Source organism: Ceratosolen solmsi, unplaced genomic scaffold (assembly GCF_000503995.2).
Source record: "Ceratosolen solmsi marchali unplaced genomic scaffold, CerSol_1.0 scaffold30, whole genome shotgun sequence".
In the NCBI taxonomy this organism is placed as follows: domain Eukaryota; kingdom Metazoa; phylum Arthropoda; class Insecta; order Hymenoptera; family Agaonidae; genus Ceratosolen; species Ceratosolen solmsi.
In genome coordinates this window covers 1,480,830-1,500,544 of record NW_011948421.1, presented here as the reverse complement: position 1 = coordinate 1,500,544, position 19,715 = coordinate 1,480,830, and the positions used below count along the sequence as shown (strand labels likewise).

At 28.6% G+C, this 19,715-nt stretch overlaps 1 protein-coding gene across 1 annotated transcript in view; it reads left to right on the top strand.

The window, feature by feature from the left end:
- Positions 1–19,715, top strand: part of HDAC4 (histone deacetylase 4) — a 62,623-nt gene that overhangs the window by 27,129 nt on the left and 15,779 nt on the right. The window contains exons 4-6 of the mRNA XM_011498379.1: positions 8,634–8,738; positions 14,184–14,309; positions 15,315–15,397. Coding sequence (XP_011496681.1) covers positions 8,634–8,738; positions 14,184–14,309; positions 15,315–15,397 — 314 coding nt within the window. The remainder of the gene's footprint in view (positions 1–8,633; positions 8,739–14,183; positions 14,310–15,314; positions 15,398–19,715) is intronic.

Genomic DNA, 19,715 nt, shown 5'->3' with positions numbered 1-19,715 from the left:
AATTCGAGTATTTTTAAAAAAAAAAAAAAAAAAAAAAAAAATAAAAAAAATACTTGCAAATATCGATGTAAGATCGATTAGTTTAAAATCGTCACGTGAAAGGCGCATTGATAAAAATACGATAGGGAGAAATGACGGTGCGAATGTGGAGCATTGATAATACTTTGACTGGACATCGATATAAAATTAATTTCCCGACAAAAATTTCAATATCTCATGGGATCTTAAACGAAACGGAGTGGGCTCGTTTAATTGGCAAACTATGTCTAGGATTAGTTAGTAATTTTGTGTGGCTCGAATGTCCTATAGGATGCTTCAAATTCAGCCGCTAAAGGCCAATTAACGTGACAAGCACCGATTTCCAATATCTATTGCGTGCTCCTAGTCGTTGCGCCATGGCGAACTTTCACACGATTCATTAATCACGAAAGGGCGTACATCAGCCGATAAAACAGGTAGATGAACAAATAGGTGTCGGAGATGCATCGATGCGATATAGTTGCCGGGGGAAGATCTATAGGTGAGACGAGAGGGACTAACCTGATCGACGGAGATGGTGATGGTGAGGAGAGGCTTCCGACAAAGTGGACAGGGCGGCGGCTCGCGACTACTCCTGTAAACGCGGCTGTACGCCAGGAGGCAGTGGGCGCAGATTTGGTGCCCGCAGTCTGGTTTTACTTGGATTCGTGGCGGCTCTAGGCAGATCGGACAGAAGTCGTCCTTCGTGTTGTAAGCAGAGCTTTTGCGACAGAGAGGCGAGAGCGTTAGTTGGTTTTTTAGTGAAAAACCAAAGCGAGCGGACTCTATCGGTCAGTTTATTGTTTTTTCGACTCGAATTGCTTTCCCTCGCCTACCTTTATGAGTAAAGAATGCTTTCTATATTACTTAATTGGCTGCTTGGATTAATCGATGTTAAACTCTTACTCTTTACCTTGGCATTTAAATTCCATGGTCTTTTACATTTTATTGAACGAAAAGCTTAAAAGTTTTACCCATTTGAGATTTAGTTGCTTCATAAATTATATATTCCTTCGGATGCCTGACTCTTTGATTATAAATCGAATGGTTCGTTAATAAATGTAGTCACACGACTCCTCGATATTATCTATTTGGCATTAATCCTTTCTTGCATTTATAATATTTGATGTCAAAAAGTATTTCATTTTATGTAGAAAAGATTTTACAATTATATTACATCGTCATTGTCGCCATTTTATTCTAATTTCCAATTGATTTCAACATATTTTTTTTTCTATATACGTTAAACGACAACTGCCTTTCTACTCCTACAAAAACGTCTACTCATTTTATTGATTTATCCAAAAAATTTTATTGATTATTAATTTATCTAAATTACGTTACTAAAATCTTAATAACATATATATATATTTTTGTTCTCTCGTATCGGTATTAGGCGCGTGCGCGTCTGCGTGTGAAAATCAATAAATAATTGTTATTCATTTTGTTTGTATTCGTCGTGTGTATTTAACGATTTTCTTAAACAATTTCCTACTGGTGCATACTACAAGTATTATTTCATCGTGTCGATGATAATGTAATCTACCTGTCAAGATGCTTACGACAATTTAAATATTTTTGATGATACGATAAATCATTTATTCAATATATATATATATATATATATATATATATATATATATATATATACATTATAGAATATTTCAAAGTCGATCTTATACATCCTCTTTCATCTTTATTATATAGTTAATATTATGCTGTTGCAAAAACTTGTAATCGCAGATAATAATAGATTCTTTAAATATTCATTTTTATGCATATTTAGACAAAAACTATTTGACATTTGTATTTGGACTATGTAAAATAAACTAAAGATATATCTAACTGACCGATTCAATTAATTTTTGCTTTTACTTGTGATTCTGGCTGAACTGCGTGTTTATCAAGATTTTGTTACAATTTAATATATTTTTTTTTTTAATTTAAAATCATAATGCATTTATATATAGTAATAGTTTATTATAATTGAAATTAATCGTTATTATTTCGTCAGCCTTACATCCACATTATATTCATATTTTACATTTAATAATTACATTGTTGTTAATAATAATAATTAATCGCTTAAATTGATAAATTTCAATGCCATTATGATGCATTATTGTAACGGTACTTTTTAAATTAAGAAAAGGTATTCGCTCGGAAATAATTCCATAATCTTAAACCTATGTAAGTTCGGTCGGTGGCAAACTGGAATCGAGCGATTGTAATCTTGGAACAAAAAATACTTAATAAATTGAAAATAATAATATTTTGTAAGAGCGATATGAGTAACTTTAGAATTCAATAAAACAATAAAAATAAATAGACATAATAAGATCATCTTATTATTATTTAGAATGAAATTCTAAAAAAAAAAAAAAAGATTAATTATTCATTTATCATCAAAATACTGCGTATCAACATTTTAAAAAACTAAAACACCACGTTTTAAAACCAATAATATTTACCAACAAACCGTAAAGCTACTTTAAAGCTACCGTTCTTTTAATCTAAATTTGCATCAATTAAGTAAGATCGTTAGCGAAATAATAGTGATCAGTGGTGCTCGTATATCCGACAATTCTATAATTAGCTATTCTATAGCAATTCTATAGTTATCAATTTCCGAAGAAGATTATCGATTTCTCGTTCCTTTCATCGTCGTCATCATCATCATCATCATCATCATCATCATCATCATCAGCGTGGATTAAACAGATTATGTACCTTAATATGTTATTGCGTTCGATTGCTTTGTCGATGGAGTCGTGGAAGGGCCAGTGAACGGTCACTAAGTCGGGAATGTGTTTCTTCGTGTAGAATAAACGTTTAAGGGCGCACAAAAGGCCAAATCCAAAAACGATTAACATGACGCCTGTTGCATAGAATTCACAATTGGTGTTTTCAAGGTCGGCGTTATCCCTTGAGCGTTCGGTTTCCTCAAACAGTTCCACGGCCTCGCTCACCCATTTCAGCACGTTCAATGTCGGAATGAAATTATCTTGAATTTGCGATCCATGTAAGTGAATCAATATGCCATGAAGACGTATGGTTAAGTCCATTTGTTGGAACTTGAAATTTCGAATCCTAACCTATTTTTTGCCGACTCTCTCACGTGACGGATTACGTAAACGAAATTAGCTTTTGTTTGGTCCTCTTATAATAGTTTATGTGTGTGCGAGGGTGCGCGCGCGTTATAGTATTTAGTATTACATATAGATGGACACTGATTAATAGCGGATAAATAAAGGAGTTGATAAAAGCCTTAGTGAACGTGTACGTGTACAACTTACAAGGAGGTAAGATTTATTACAAATTTTTCACAAACTTCGTATGTGTAAATAATACCAATGCTGACCGTAATTTTATCATAATAAATACTATATAATAAACAATTGCTACCGCTCATTTTAAACTAATAAGCACATTTTAAATGCAAATACATATAATAGATAGAGGTAATCATCATGCATATAATAGAAACTTCTTTATTAATAAAATTTTTTTACATGTCAAATGTCGTCGCATAAACATTTCGTAAATAAATTCGGAATTTATAATATCCGAAGTACTGAAATGTCTATTAAATGTGCGTTAATACTATAAACTTCAATTAATATCTCTCTGTGTGTATATATGTGTGTGTGTGTGTGTGTGTGTGTGTGTGTGTGTGTGCGTGCGCGCGCGCGCGCGCTATTAAATATTAAAATTACATGTATAAATACATTTTATTAAATGATGACATATACCTTTTATCGGTTTTTATTATTTTTATTATAATTTATTTCGTTACTTCTATTAATCAAATTCTCACTTTCTCCCACATATATGTTTAGTAGTTGTTTTAAGTACATTTGTCAACTTTCCGTTTCCTTTTCTTTCCTGATACAATCTTTCTTATTACAAAATTTCCAAATATAAGTTAGCCCTTACAACTTCAAAGTCTTGTACATTCTTAGTCGACACAAAATTCTTCATTCTTATTCTTCAATCATTTCGTTTACTTTAAAATCTAATTAAACAAATGTCGTTATTCCTTCTCCCTTAATTCGCTCGTTACTGTAATAGTGTAAAAAAAAAAAAAAAAAAAAAAAACTTATCTCTTCTCTTTCTCCATCTATTGTATATTGATATTTCAATTATTTTTTTATTATTACAATCGATTCTTTTTTTAGCTCATTTTATCTGTATTTATCCATCTATTTTTGCTTCGACAATTTTTTACTTCTTGTCTATCATATCAACTGAAAAGTTACCAGCAATCGTTATCCAATTAGAAAAGGCTATTAACAAATTTTTCAAACGCATTTCTATCGTCTCGAATGGCCTATTCACGTACTTAATAATTATAAACTATTAACATTTTTTTTTTCTCCCATTCCTCACCGTCACTTGAAATTGTATTGCTCATGCCCGGAAAAATTCAGAAAAACCATGGTCAAATGAAATTCGATCAAATATATTCGTTGTACGTAAGTAGAAAAATTAGCAAATTTGCGCAAACTCGTTGCAAATATGACTTAGTTTATCGCTCGAGTATAAATATACGACACGTGGCGATTAAACGTCGCCGAGTATTTTCCAGGTCGTCCCAACTGTGAGAAATTTTATTACGCTTAATCACCGCCAAGCATTTGCGATAAAAACATCCAATAAATAAGATTCGCGGAGGTGCAGTGAGAGTTTTAGGCCGTTGAGCGCATTTGCATGCGGCACCGGATAATTATTGGGAGCGCTCGAGTTGCTATTAAAGTAATGGTGGCGCGCGACGGCCGCGGACAAAGTGCCCGATTACGAGAGGATTACGGGCTAATTCCATCCTACGTCCTTGATATCATCGAACGTCCTAGACTCATCGTCACTCGATGTACTTTTCTCCTTGACTTCGTTGCGTCCTGCACCTACGTCTATTCTTCGTTAAAGTTCCCTCACGGCTGGTCGACTGGCGACGTTGCAAAGTTTCTTCAGCCATGTCTGATTCATCGTTGTTTTGTTCCTTTATTATTCAACGCGCTGCGCTCAACGCCTTCTACGCGAATAATCCTATTTTATGCTTCTCGCCAACTGACCACGTGACAAAATTTGCCGTTTTTCTGCATTACGTCCAAGTTGCTACATTGGGCGCATCAGTTTCCATCTTCGTTAAAAATTTTCGGTCCACGCCTCACCGAGCAATCCCTAATACTTCCTTGCACCGTTATACTCAACACTAATGAAATAATGCAAATATGCGGCACTTTAATGCATTATGCGAAAAATTATCGGCGAGATGACACTTGGCAATAATATTCAACATCGGCCCTTAATTTATGATTAAGTAACTGCCGATGAAGGCAATGCCGTGGCTCGTGTATAATTCTTCATTCGCATTCAAGTTAGATTACCATATAAATTCTACGAAAGATATAAAGGCGAGAAGCAGGGAGGGAGTGTAAAAGATACGGCCGAGCAAGCGAAACAAAAAATGAGAAGTGCTTGATACGCGCCGGAGTCATGAAAATGCATCCTCCTCCCAATCTCGATTCGTGCACTCAGCGCTGCAAGTTAGCATGTATCCCGTAATGATAGTCACCTTACTCGAATATTATATCGATAAGGTCTCGGTAATGCTTTGCATTGCTTAAAAAGTGTATGTGCGTGTGCGCGTGTGCGCGCGCGCGCGCCAAATAACGCTGGATACATGTATGGTTTTTCGTATCGAGCGTTTGTCTTGGCTCTCGATCCTTCCTCTCAAACTCTGGGATTTACGGATGTTTTATTTTTGAAAATTGGCAGCCTCAAAAACGGATTATTAAATTAACGTTTTTCTTCTACTATGGGTTTTTTTTAGATTTGCGGGCCGTCTCTCGACGACTCGGTACATGCTTAAATGAAAATACCATTGTCTTTTAACGTGATACGGAGTAGATATTCTGTATTATTGATTTGTAACTTTTTGAGAAAATATATTAAATATATATTACTTCACATATAAGCTGATACTTATTATTGTTGATTAATAACGAATATTTATATTTGTCTCCTTGTTATAATACTTAATGCAACTATTCGTTACAATTTCACTTTTATTAATTAATATTTCGTATTATATTCTCTTATAATAACAAATGTTATGCAACTTATCACAGCTTGACAAAGTTTAAAAAATTAATTTTGTAACAAATAAACATACATTTTGTATGTCCATAGTAAAAACTTATCAGCTTTATTTTCTAATTATGTATTAATATAAAAAATAGATATAAAGAATGAAAAGATAAAATTAATCCTTGTTTATAAAATTAATTAATTGTTGCTAGAAGCTGATTTATTATAATTTATTATAAAATAAATAATATAAAATGTATGCTTGTATATTAAATTAATTAATTATTTCTGCCAGTGGATTTATAATAATTTATATGAATAAATCAGCTTGTAGCGACAATTAATTAATTTTATAAACAAGGATTAATTTTATCTTTTCATTCTCTATATCTAATTTTCTATAACTATACGTTTAGAAAATAAGGTGGATAACTTTTTATAAATTCTTAGATTTATTTAGAGCATCTTAATAAAAATATGAATTATTTAATATTTTGTATATCCATGTTGACAATATAAAGTAAATTTAACGTATCGAAGAAAACTAGAATCGATAGTGTGTTTAGCTTTCCCATCATAAAATTAATTTCCCGTTAAAAACGATTTCATTAATAATTTCTACGTAAATTATGCAATTAATGAACTAAGCTTAAAATATTTATATATATATATACATTTGGGTTTTTTGTTTTAATATATAAGTTAATTATTATAAGATATTTCATTGACACGAGAATGTTTGGTTGATAGTTTATCATTGTGGTAATTAGTATTCGCAATCTTATTATATTCTTTATTTGCATCGACTTATCATTTTATTTTCCAAATATTCAATTTTGAATATAATATGTGTAATAAACTTCAGCGAATAACCAATAACAATTGGAAATATAAGGAAATTGATAAATTACTGAAAATGCCTAATATTAGTCGACAGATATCCAATAAAGTTTTATTAACTTTGGAATTGCTAAAATTTAGAGAATAATAATACGATTTTCATGGTATTTCGGTGCGCGCAATTACAACGACTAATCCAGTCTTCTTTTAAAACAATTTGGGTTACACAATTCTTTGTTTTTTCTTTTTGTTTTTTTTTTCTTTTCTTTTTTTTTCTTTTTTTTTTTATTTTCTTTTTTTTTTCTTTTTTTTTTTCTATTTTTTTTGTCTTACAAAAGGGGTATAATTTGGATGATAGAATTTGGAAATGCAGAAGATAGAAATTGATAACGATAGAAATAGATTTGGGCGGATAAGGAAAAATTTCTTTCGAGAGAAGAATTGAAAAGGACGTGGAATAAAAGGTGAGAGACAGTAAAATCGTTGAATTGTTGTTCGACAGCAAAAGGTCGACAGCAGAATTACTCACGTGAATGACTCTCATCTTTATTACCGCGAATAAAAACGCTCCACGAGAAAATTAGATAAGAAAGTAAGGCAGATTAAATGAATGAGATAGCGGCCAGAAGCATAGGAATTCTCTGAGTGTCTTGACGGACGTTGCCAATTATAATAATTATCTTTAACGCCTACGCACTTCCTCTCGTCCATTTCATTCATAATGAATAAATCTTGACCATACGTGCCCGCATTTTGTAATAAAATTTTTATTCCAAAAAATTGACTTTGCACTCTGTAATTGAGATAAAAAGTATTTTCTTTACTTGGTAAATTATAAACTTTGCTTTTATTCTATATTTTTCTGCAATGAGTTTGTTGTCGGTACATGTTCAACAAATAATGTTTCTTGACATACGCATGCAGACACGCCTAGGTGAATTGCTTTGAAAGATTAAAGAATCCAATTTATAATTGAAACTATAATCGAAATATTTTATCTCGATAAATTATTTGTACATGAAGCAAGAATAATAGAAGATCAGCCGTAGAAATACAATGATAGAGGAGCATTTTGAAATTATATAAAAATCCTCGTTACAATTTTACATTGCATGTTTTAATGAATAGAAAAAGCAAGTTCACAAAAGTATTTAATTACATAAATTACTTCGTTAACTTGAAAAATAAACAGGCTGTGTTTTACGTCGATATAATTAGCGAAATGTGCATTGCCATTTACAGAAAACCGAAATTGAAACAAAATTAATAAAACAATTAAGTAATTTTAACGTAGGAAATTCATTAATGAACAATGTTTTACGAACAACTTGTCTAAGCAAAGTTTTATAATTAAGAGTAAAGAAAAAAAAAAAAGAAAAAAAATTTCATTTACGAGTTATGCTGCAGGCCTAAAATATATTCGAGATAAAAGAAGGTATATGAAACAGCATACAACGGTGAATAAATTTTATGATGTTTGCTCGGCTTTCTAAAGCGACAAAGTGTTGGGTAAAAAATTATGAAAATTGTAATTCTCAATATAATAAGGTAATTATTACACAATAAAAGTAATAACGCGGGCAATTGTCGTAAATATTGTAGTCAAGTAGTGGGAGCTTTAATGCGATAAATATTTAACCACGTGAGAAGAGCATCACCCTTAAGGTGTCTGGCTTTGTTTCCAGCTACAGCAGCAGCATCAACTTCAACAGCAGATCCTGAGACAGCAATATCAGGCCCAGGAGCGACAACTGGCAGAATTACACGAGCAGCAAATGCATCAATTAAAAGTACGTATAGTATTGAATTGTAAAATAATTATTTACATTATAGAAACAAAACAAGACAAAGCAAAATCGACTACATAGGCTATAAATAGAGAAAATAGGTTAATTTTTTAAGATCGATCTTGCATGTTTTTTCAAGTAACAAACGAAAGAAAGAAAAAAGGACAAGCGCGTAGAAAAGCAATAATGTGACGTTAAGTTAAGGGGATGAAATCAAAGCTGTCATAGTTAAAATAGTCAATGGTAAATAATTGTTTATAAAGAGCGTTGAAGTTTTGGTAGAGTAAACAATAAAATGTGTATAAATAGTGTTAGATATAATGTGCCATGGATACTTTGCTGATAAATACTCTGTTATTCTAGATTAAAAACAACATTAAAAAAAATAAAAAAAAAATAAAATAAATAAAATAGAGAATTGATTTTTTTTTTGTATATATATATATATATATATATATATATATATATAAAAGTATTACAGTTAAGATTTTTTGTATGAAGAAACAACATCAAATTATATTATATATTTTTGACTATTTAGTTCAAATATTGATGAGTCTCGTGCGTGACGTAATCGTAGATTCCATATCGCCGAATATGATTTTTAAACACCGAATAAATAAATATAAGATAAAATTAATAACTGTTAAACTTAACTGAAAAAAATTAAAGTAATTAAAACCCTCTATCACGATTACAATTGTGTATATATAATATAAGCCGTTGAGTAAATATTAGAATAAAAAAAATTTTTTCGTAATTTTACACATGTCATTCCCATTGTGGGCTTTATAATGTGTTAGATTAAAAATTCAATTTTATAAAATTTTCGAATATAAAATTAGTATTATAATAAGATAAGTCAATGTTATTTGATAAGTTAACAGTCGTATTAAAATTCAGCTTTTCAATTTGATATTAAATAAATTTTCTTATCAGAAGGCAATTTAGATTGGCCTATTTTGAGGATCATATTTACAATATTTCTGTATGACATACTTATAGATAGAAATGAATTTGAATTTAAATCTTCCGTAAAAGGAATCAGAAAAAAAGATATGTAACAAGATAAATAATAATTTATCATATTTTATCTATTTTTACTCTCAATAAATACAATATTCCGTATGGCCACCAGTCTCGTTCGATCATTCATTTAATTTTCTTTTATCGCTAATTGTTAAAAAAAAAAAAAAAAAAAAAAAAAAAAAAAAAAAATTAACGCGAATTTTTCATTATGAAGTTAAGCAGCAATAAGTTGTCATTAAAAATTATTATCAACTTGTAAAGCTATTATTAAAGTAAGGATTTTTTTTTTTTTTTTTTTTTTGTCTTCAGCTGTTTGTTTAATCACCCACTCACAATGCATATTTCGAGTAATTTCGCGTTAAAGTACGAAAGCGTCGAAGATTGATAATTATCTTTTTGTCCTAAATATTGTTAAAAATTGACTTTGTAAATTATTAGTTAGAAAGGTGAAACGTGCTTTTGGATAAAGAGGAAGTCAAATAACATTAATGAATAAATAATTAATAGTAGATGAAATTTTCATGGACATTTTAATTGTTTTTCCTATACTTTCTTCATCATCATCAATATTCATTCATTCAATTATTAATAATTAATTATTATTTTTTTTCTATTATTATTTATTATTATTTATTAAAAATTTATTATAATGCAAGTATTTTATCTAGCACTAATACCTAGGAATAACGAGAAAAATATTAAGATGTCTTTTAATGAAGCTCGCTATTTTCAATTTAGCAAATATATGCTTTTTGAAAACAAAGTTATTAATCACATTGCTTTTAATACACTACCGATTAAATTCAACTGCGATAATATTTACATTAACTGTATGAGAAATAGTCAAATTTCTTAACATTCGTATGAAATTGTAATGTGTATTTTTTTTTTTTTTTTTTTTTTTTTTTTTTTTTTTTATATTTATTAAAGTAATAGTATAGGAGAAGAGGCCAAGTATTCTTTAGAACTTTTCCCAAATTCACGCCCTTAATGAAAAAAGATATCTGATAATCATTGATGTAAAATGACATGCCCGTTACAGCACTTGAATTTAACAATTTTCTTATGCTTTTTCAATAAGAAACGACGTTTCAATTAAAGCATTTTACAAAAGTATTTTGCCTTCATGTTGCAAGGCAGCGCTATAATTAAATCGATAAGAAAAGCATAAGACAGAGGTTTGATAATGTAACTGGCAAGAGCATTTCATTGACAATATTCATTGTCTCAGGCTTTACTTGCGCATTGGCATTTTCCAATCAATTTTTCAATTACAGTGCTTTTAAAGTTAACGTTATTATGCATCGATAATTAAAATTCATTATAACACAAGAATTTTAGCGTAAGTATAAGATAATTTCTTAAACTTAATCTATTCATTTATCGTGTATGATAGATTCATTGAAATATTTCAGTTACGTGAACTTTAATAATATACTTTTTAGCAAGTGAGCAAACGAGAATTACGCTCAAAATACATATTGGAGAGTAAAATATCATTATTTATTTATTTATTTATTTATTTATTTATTTACTTTTTATTCTTAACGAAAAAACTGTATAATGCTATTACAATGCTATTTATCGTGTGCTAAATTTATTACATTGAAGCATATATTTATTTTGCAAAACGGTCGTTTATAATTTTTTCCTTATGTTACATTACCATTAAATTATTACCCATAAAATTTCCTATTCAATTAAATTGGAATTATCTTTTCTGAATTCTACGCGTACCGCGAAATAATATGGTTAAAAGTATTATCGATTGAATTGAATGAATGAACGCGGTCATTACGTATTATTTATTTTATTAGATATTTAAACTAATATACTAAATTAATAATGCAATTATGCGATATTATGTGATATAAATTTTCTTAAAATTAAACAAAATAATTTGTCGGTAACCATTATCTTTAAAGCGATTATAAACTGATGTAGAATTATTTCGTATATCAAGTTGAAATACAATTTTTTCTTAAAAGTAGCGACATATACATTAAAATTAATACTCTTATTATAAAGTTGAAATTAAAATTAGTTTGCTACGAGTCCTATCCTCACCGATAGCCCGATCTATATACGTACTATTATGATTATTTTAGATATTATTTCGATCAAATTCGTGGAATAATTTTAATCCACAAAACATGAGCAGAATATAGAAAACTCTAATTACTTTATTAATTAAACGTTCCGTATTAATAGCAGAATTGATATGGGTTAAAACCGTTGGGTTGATGCCATTTACTTAAATATTAGAATAAAAAATCTAAACAACGTGGTGAATAGTTTTGTTTAACTAATTGCTTTTTATAGAATACATAAAAACTGTACAAATACGGGAATACAACATAGATACGTTTATTTACCGAAGATTCAAAGACGTGACAATAGTGATATAAAAGTGAGATAGGCAAAGAGAAAAAGTAGAAACAAAAACACGGAAGAAGCAAATTTTGTTTGTTGTCATTCCTATTTTCTCCCTTTTATCCATTTTTTTTTTTGTTTTTTTTTTGGTTTTTTTTTGGTTTTTTTTTTTTTTGGTTTTTTTTTTGGTTTTTTTTTTTTTTGGTTTTTTATGATCCACTATTTTCATTTTCTGGCCGTATTAATGCACGTAAATAAATTTCGATTAGAAAATTTCACAGAAATTGTACGTCAATGCAACTTTTTTGGTTTTTTTTTTTTTTTTTTTTTTTTTTTTTTTTTTTTTTTGTACTTTTATGCATTTACAATGAAATGTATCGCTATATACTCGCTCTTTGTAGTTCTCGTATAAACATTTAATCCGTATGCATGTACCGAGTTACGGATAAAGAATATCGATTAATTTATTCGTTATATTAGTTTAGAAAATGTATAGGAATATGGGTATAACGAGGAAAAAGTGAATAGAAAATTAATATGAATTTAAAAAATTTTGGCATTTCGAAATTTTGTACAATCGTGAATGATAAATAAGTAAAAGTTAAAATAATATTAATTAAATCATAAGCTTTTTATTTATTATTATATGATTAATATCTAATTTATAAATTTTTCTATTAATAGATAAAAAAAGTCTATGGTTTGCAAAGTCTGTAAATTATTATCCTATTACGATTTGTATTCGCTTTTTCAACAAATTTATCGGAATTCTTAATCTTTTAAATATGTCGTAAAAATTCATTAGGATTGATTTATTTGCATGGAAATTATGTGAAAAATCATTTCTTCATTCTACAATTTTATTCTTAATCTCTAATATTATTAAAGAAAATAAAAATTATATAAATATTGCATTTTACGAAATAGTAACGTGTTGAATTTGAGACGTGGAACCAAGGAGGGCTCTTGTGCAATGCATTTAATTTATTTAAATATTGATATATATCGACTCGTGGAAAATGCCTATTTACGTTGGTGTGTATAGATGCCTTTGAGAATACGTACGTATAGGTCAGTCGATTCAATGACTAGTGATTGTACATCTACAAATAACATTCGATAATAACAAACTATAATTTCTTATGCAACTATCTCAACTATAAGTCTCATGCTTTATAATTATATATTGTGATTATTTATTTAATTTTCCACAGTTTCACATGAAAAGCATAGCATGCACAATCTATAGTTAAACCAAGGAAAAGCGTAGTCTCAATAGGAAAAACGGCTACTTTTAAAATTTCTATCATCGATTTTTTTTTCACGATTAATAAAATATAGCCAATGTATTTTTTGTTACATAATGAAAATTCACGATTAACATTGTTGTGCATTTAACCAGTTTTACCATCAATTATAATTTTCTTTTATAGCTGCGATTGCATGCACGGAGCGAGTATTTAAATTTAATAGAAAATTGTGTAAGAAAACTCTTATCAAAATTTACATCGTTTAAGAATTTAACTAATTAAACGTCATTAGCAATGTATCGAGGAATTTTTTGGCATTAACATCTCTATTGCTTGTATATTTGAATGAACGGAAGAAAATGACAGCTGTGATTTCAAATCTCTAAGGACGCGTGAAATGAAACTTTAAAGCAATCGAATTATGTAAATATTGTATAAGAGCTGAGATTTCAATTGGCAGACATAGCTTTTACGTTTCGGGTTGTAAGATGTTTTAAAACATCTAGTAAAAATGGGGCGGGGTTAGAGGGAGGGGAGGGAAACGTAAAAGTACATGTAATTTATGGGGTATCGCAGTTCGTAAAGCATATAATTTCGTATACATTTCGAGAAGTTTCAAACGATCGATAAATATCGGCCACGAGGATTGCATTCGCTTCAATTAGCGAGCATCTCAATGTGCAGATAAGCCAGCGAATATAATAATAATAGTAATAATAACATCGCGTTTAATCGAAAAGTATTAGCCGATTGATCGTCTCTCTAAATTCCTGTATTAAAATTAATTTTCGTACAGTTATGGGAGCAGCAAAAACAACTGGAAGACCAACGAAGAGAAAAGGAAAGATTGGAGGCATTAAGGAAGAAGGACAAACACGATCACAGCGCAGTTGCCTCTACGGAGGTCAAACAACGTCTTCAAGTGAGTGCATACGTTTCCGCGTGCGTATGTGTATTTATATGTGTATTTATATGTGTATTTATATGTATATATATATATATATATATATATATATATATATATGGCACGACGGTCATACAACTCCAAAGATGGAGAACCATTATTTTTAATATGCGAATTTCATTTATTAAAATATAAATTAATTGTTTTGTATTTCTTTTTATATTTCATGTTCCTCGTGCTTGAAGCATATTTTTAAAAAATTACTATTACTATTTTCCGTATTGGCCGAGTCCGGGGGAGTAAGATTTCGCTCATTAACGTTAAAATTTCATACGACAGTAGCTTGGATTTATATTTTTATGCCAATGTTTGGCCATTATTTCTATACAGACAAAGTGAAAATATATCTATTGTATATGCTCCCAAGCCCATATTACATTTCATCCGGGCACTACTAATTATACACAAGTTCATCAATCTATATCGATACACTTAGTCTACGTAATCTATGCTTACACTATTTATTAAATAATGTTCAATAAAATTGATGTAAAATATTAATAATAAAATAGACAGCTTCTTTGACTTTGGTGTAATGCATATCTATTAAACTGCATATCTTTACAACGGTATTAAAAATTTAACCATTTTAACTTTTATGCAATGTCTTTCGATAAATTAAGCCTCAAACACGTACAATTCAATTCGCAAAATGCAATGCAACAAGCAACTTATCCATTGTCCGGCAAAACACACGACTGCATTATCGATTTTCACTCCTCCCAATCGTTAATATCTCAAGCGGGATGGCAATTCGTCTATCATCGTCACTCTTTACAAAGAAATAACTGCCGGTTGGACGAAGCGACGACAATGTGAAGTCGCACTTTCGCCGGATGCCCCAAAAATTTTTAGCAGACTTTGCAATTCGGTTCAAAGCCGTGAAGCTGCAATTAGCGGACCGAGGCTGAGCTTAACGACGCCAACGGCTTTAACAGCTCCAATCTTTGCCTTTGGTTGCAGAGTTTCCTGGTGAATAAGAAGCAGAGGGAGGCAGCTGCCGCGGCTAACGGGGCCGTGCCCGGAACACCCGGATACAGGACCTGGTGAGTGATAATTTTCAGCTGTACCACGCAAACTTTACGGTTGTCTTTAGGCTTAGCCGACTGGCGAAATTCCTTATGAGCTGAGATTTTTATTGCGCACGAACGAATGTTCGGGTATGAGGTAGCACCTGTTTCCTTACAGCGATGTTTATCAATTTTTTCTTTTTGACAGTGCTGCATCTATGCAATGGTGGCATTAGTGCGAATGAAGTAACTCTATTTGTGAGCTAAAGTTTATAATAATATCAATGAGACTCGCGATTTAATGGCGAAGTTTTCATAGTGATTCAGGCGTTTGATTTTCTTCATCTGGGACTTGGAATTGTTCGATTTCATTTAAGTCTCTATTAATTCAATTCGAAGACGTAGAAAATGCTTTTGAAATAAGTTTCTGTTTCTATTTTTCATCTATCTTGTATTACATACAAACTTTAATCTTAATTCCAATAATACATTTTGATCGATTCTATATAATTCTGTTGGATATTTACAATATTAATTACAGCCTATAGATAATTAATTATCGTGAAATTGTGGCAAAGATTCTAAAATACTAACAATGCTAGTAACGCTTACACATTCATCGAATTAAATTAAATTGCTTATATAATTTAATCTAATCCGTTCTCATTAAGCAAAACTATAAAATAAGTGTATGAATAATAAATTAATCGTACGTTATATTATTTTTCGCAATAGTTACAGAATTTTAAATGTAGTATTAAAGTGTTTTCAAAGTATTTCTAATATAATAAATAATAAAAAAAAAAAAAAAATGACATTTTGTTTTTTAAATTTGGAGTATTTAGTCAAGTGTGACATTTAATATTATTATTAAATTGTATAAATTATTCTTTATATTGAAAAATAAATTAATTATTTTATACAATAATGCAGGCATATTTCTTTCAATTAAACGCGATCATTCGTCGATTATATTTTTAATTATCAAATAACGAATATAATATCCCATTAAACTTCATTAAAAGACGTGCAAATTCTTATTTATATTATATCAATAAATTCACACATGTCATTGAAATAGATAAGTTCAGACCCTTTAAAAATATTAAGCAAATTTACTTAAACAGCAAGCTAAAAGTAAATATCGAAAAAGTAGCACTAAGTAAGGCTTAAAAATCTCTTATCATTGCTTATTTTGATATATCAATGCATATGTACAACTTAAATAAAAGCTGAATAAAATTATTATAATTAAGTTATTTAATTACGAAAAAAAAAAAAAAAAAATAATAATAAAACCAGTTCATTAATACCTCATGAATAATCATTCAATCATACATATAAATCAGCATAAAAATTAAACACTGTTATATTATATTATCTTCGTGACTTGTGTTAACAAAAAAAAAAAACAAAAACAAAACAAAACAAAACAAAAAACAACAACTAATTTTAATATTGAAGAAATCAATATTAATAACAATGTAGCAGACGGATAGACTATTTTTAGAAATAAAATATACTAATTTAATTTGCTATTGCTACAAACTATTTAATCTGGATGTAAAAATTATTTCTCCATTATCTAGTGATCTATTTAACGCTGAATGTCGATCCTTTATTCGAATTATAAATGAAATTAAGGAATTCTTTGATTATCAACGACTATTAATGATTTATCTTATATATTTATTGAAATTTGACAAATTGTTAAAATCTACCAAATAAACTTAAAAAGTCTGTTCAATTAAGAATTTTAACAACTTCCATAAGAGTACTGGAATATATAAAATTATCGTTTATCATAATAAAAGTCAAAGGCATATTACGCGTCTAATGATTTGTACTCGCAAAAAATGATGGAAGCCAACTGTCGTATATAGGCTTGCAACGGACGAGCTAGAGACAAAAATCGATCCCTCGCATAATAATAATAATAATAATAGCCATCGTCATCATTATATATAACTATTCATATAACATAAATATATTCACATTCAAATTGAATTAAATACGCACAAATTAAAATTTAAACATTAAATTCAATATTAAGGCATATTTATGATATGAAGGGTTTTCAGTTTTTACGCCTAAGATTAAAAATTGTAATTATATTTTATCTAAATTATATAAACATAGGCTCATTAAAGTCAAGTTAATTGTAAAATTATAAATAACAATATATCGAGAAATATAAATTATTTGTTAAAGATCCGAGAAGTGCTTATTTTTTATTCACTAAACATATTTTCACTTACAGTATCCAATATACTTATATATTATACTTGATTAAAACTCTTATAAAAACAAATGAAAATTACTCTTTCATTTACTAACCGATAATAATAACTACTCTATAAAATTCTATGCGCATTGGCACAATACTTTAGCAAACTGGAATGATATTTATGCTGTTAACGGTCCTGTTTTCTTATACAGCATTTTTCCAGGAGACGCAGACATAGCAAGAATATACATTACAGTGAAACAGTTTTATTTCATTTAATTACAAAAAATAAATGTTCATTTTAGCACGTTATTTAGGATGAAAATTTTAGATAAAATGGACGCTAATTTCGTTATTGCAATTTTTATCAATCCGAAAAAAAGAAAAAAAACGAAGTAGAAAAAAAACTTAGAAATAACATAAGCTTGCCATATCTGTTTAGATTATCTTATATAGATGCGGTTTATCCGCATACAAAGTAATAATTAATACAACAGGGCATTCAATTCTATTAAATAATTCAATTGTTTTATTATCTCATATATATGATATTTTGTAATGAAATAAATAATAATTATATCTATACAAGAGTCAACAAATATTGAATTCTCATAACCTTTAATGTACATTAATTGCCGTTTTTATTATTATCATTATCATTATCATTACAAATGAATCGATATTTTATAGCTTAACTTTACATATAGTTTTTTATAAAAAGAAAGAAAAATACGTTTAATGACAGAAGCATTGTATATACAAGTATTTTATTAAAGTGTTAATGGCAACTTTTTGCTCTAATGAACGTAAATTATTTTTCATACTCTTTGGTATATAAATTACTGTATTTAATAAGACTAAGCATATTTTTTCTATTTCAATAATTTATATTTTATATTCTATTAATTAGGACTATTATTACAATAATATTAATAATATAAGAGAAATGTTCTTATTAGGAAATAGAATCAATAGTCCGAGTTGAGTCATTATAAATTTACTATTAGGAAATTTATATTATAACAATAAAATTAATTAATATTTTGTAATATTTAAATCAAATTCCTATAAATCAAGATTAATTAGATTTTCTCAAATCCATTACTATTATAGACTTTTATATATAATTACTACGCTATGTATATGTGTGCGTGTGCGTGTGTGCGTGTGTGCGTGCGTTCGTGCGTGTGTGTGTGTGCGTGCGTGCGTGTGTGTTATTGTGTGGATATAATGCATGTGTAGTGCAATCTAAATATGTAGCTATCGACCCTCGAAACAAAATAAAATAATAATTCTATGCCATTATTCCTGTCATTCTTTACATACCCTTGGTAATAGTCATCTTGTATTGGATAAAATATTGTATTTTTGAATAATCTTTATTTAAAATTATAAAAAACAATTTTATAAATTTAACGAAACATTAATCTATAAATTGAATGCTATTAGAGAAATTTGATTAGAAAAATTATTAATATACCAATGACAAGTTTTAGAACAGAAAATATGATATTAGATTCTATGAATTGAAGAAACAATAATAGTGATTTAATTGAAATTTTTATTCATCCTACAAATTCATATTTTATATAAAATTGAAGAAAAAAATGTTTATAATAATAATTAGTTAACAAAAGTTGTCAATTAATTTTTTTCATTTTATTATAACGAGATAGCATTTTACAATATTTATTTTTCTATTTATATTATAGATAAGATTTCTTTGTTATTTTATTGCATTATCTCATTGAATATGTATGCATAAGATAAAGAGTGCCTTTATTTTAAGTGATGGGAAGTTTTTCAAAAAGATTTGAATTATTCTTTTGCAAAAATGTTGATTTCAAAAGATAAATAAATATTAATTATTTGAAACAATATCTCTAATGTAGTAAATTGGTGTTCTCGGTATGAGAATTAAACATAAATATTACGAAAGTGATATAAATTCATGCGATTTCCAATTTTAAGACGTCAACTTGAATTAAACAGAAATATTTTTTATATAAACATACATATCTTATATTTTCACATATAATTTAACACATAAAAAAAACACATACACACACGCGCGCGCACACATATATATATATATATATATATATATATATATATATATATATATAT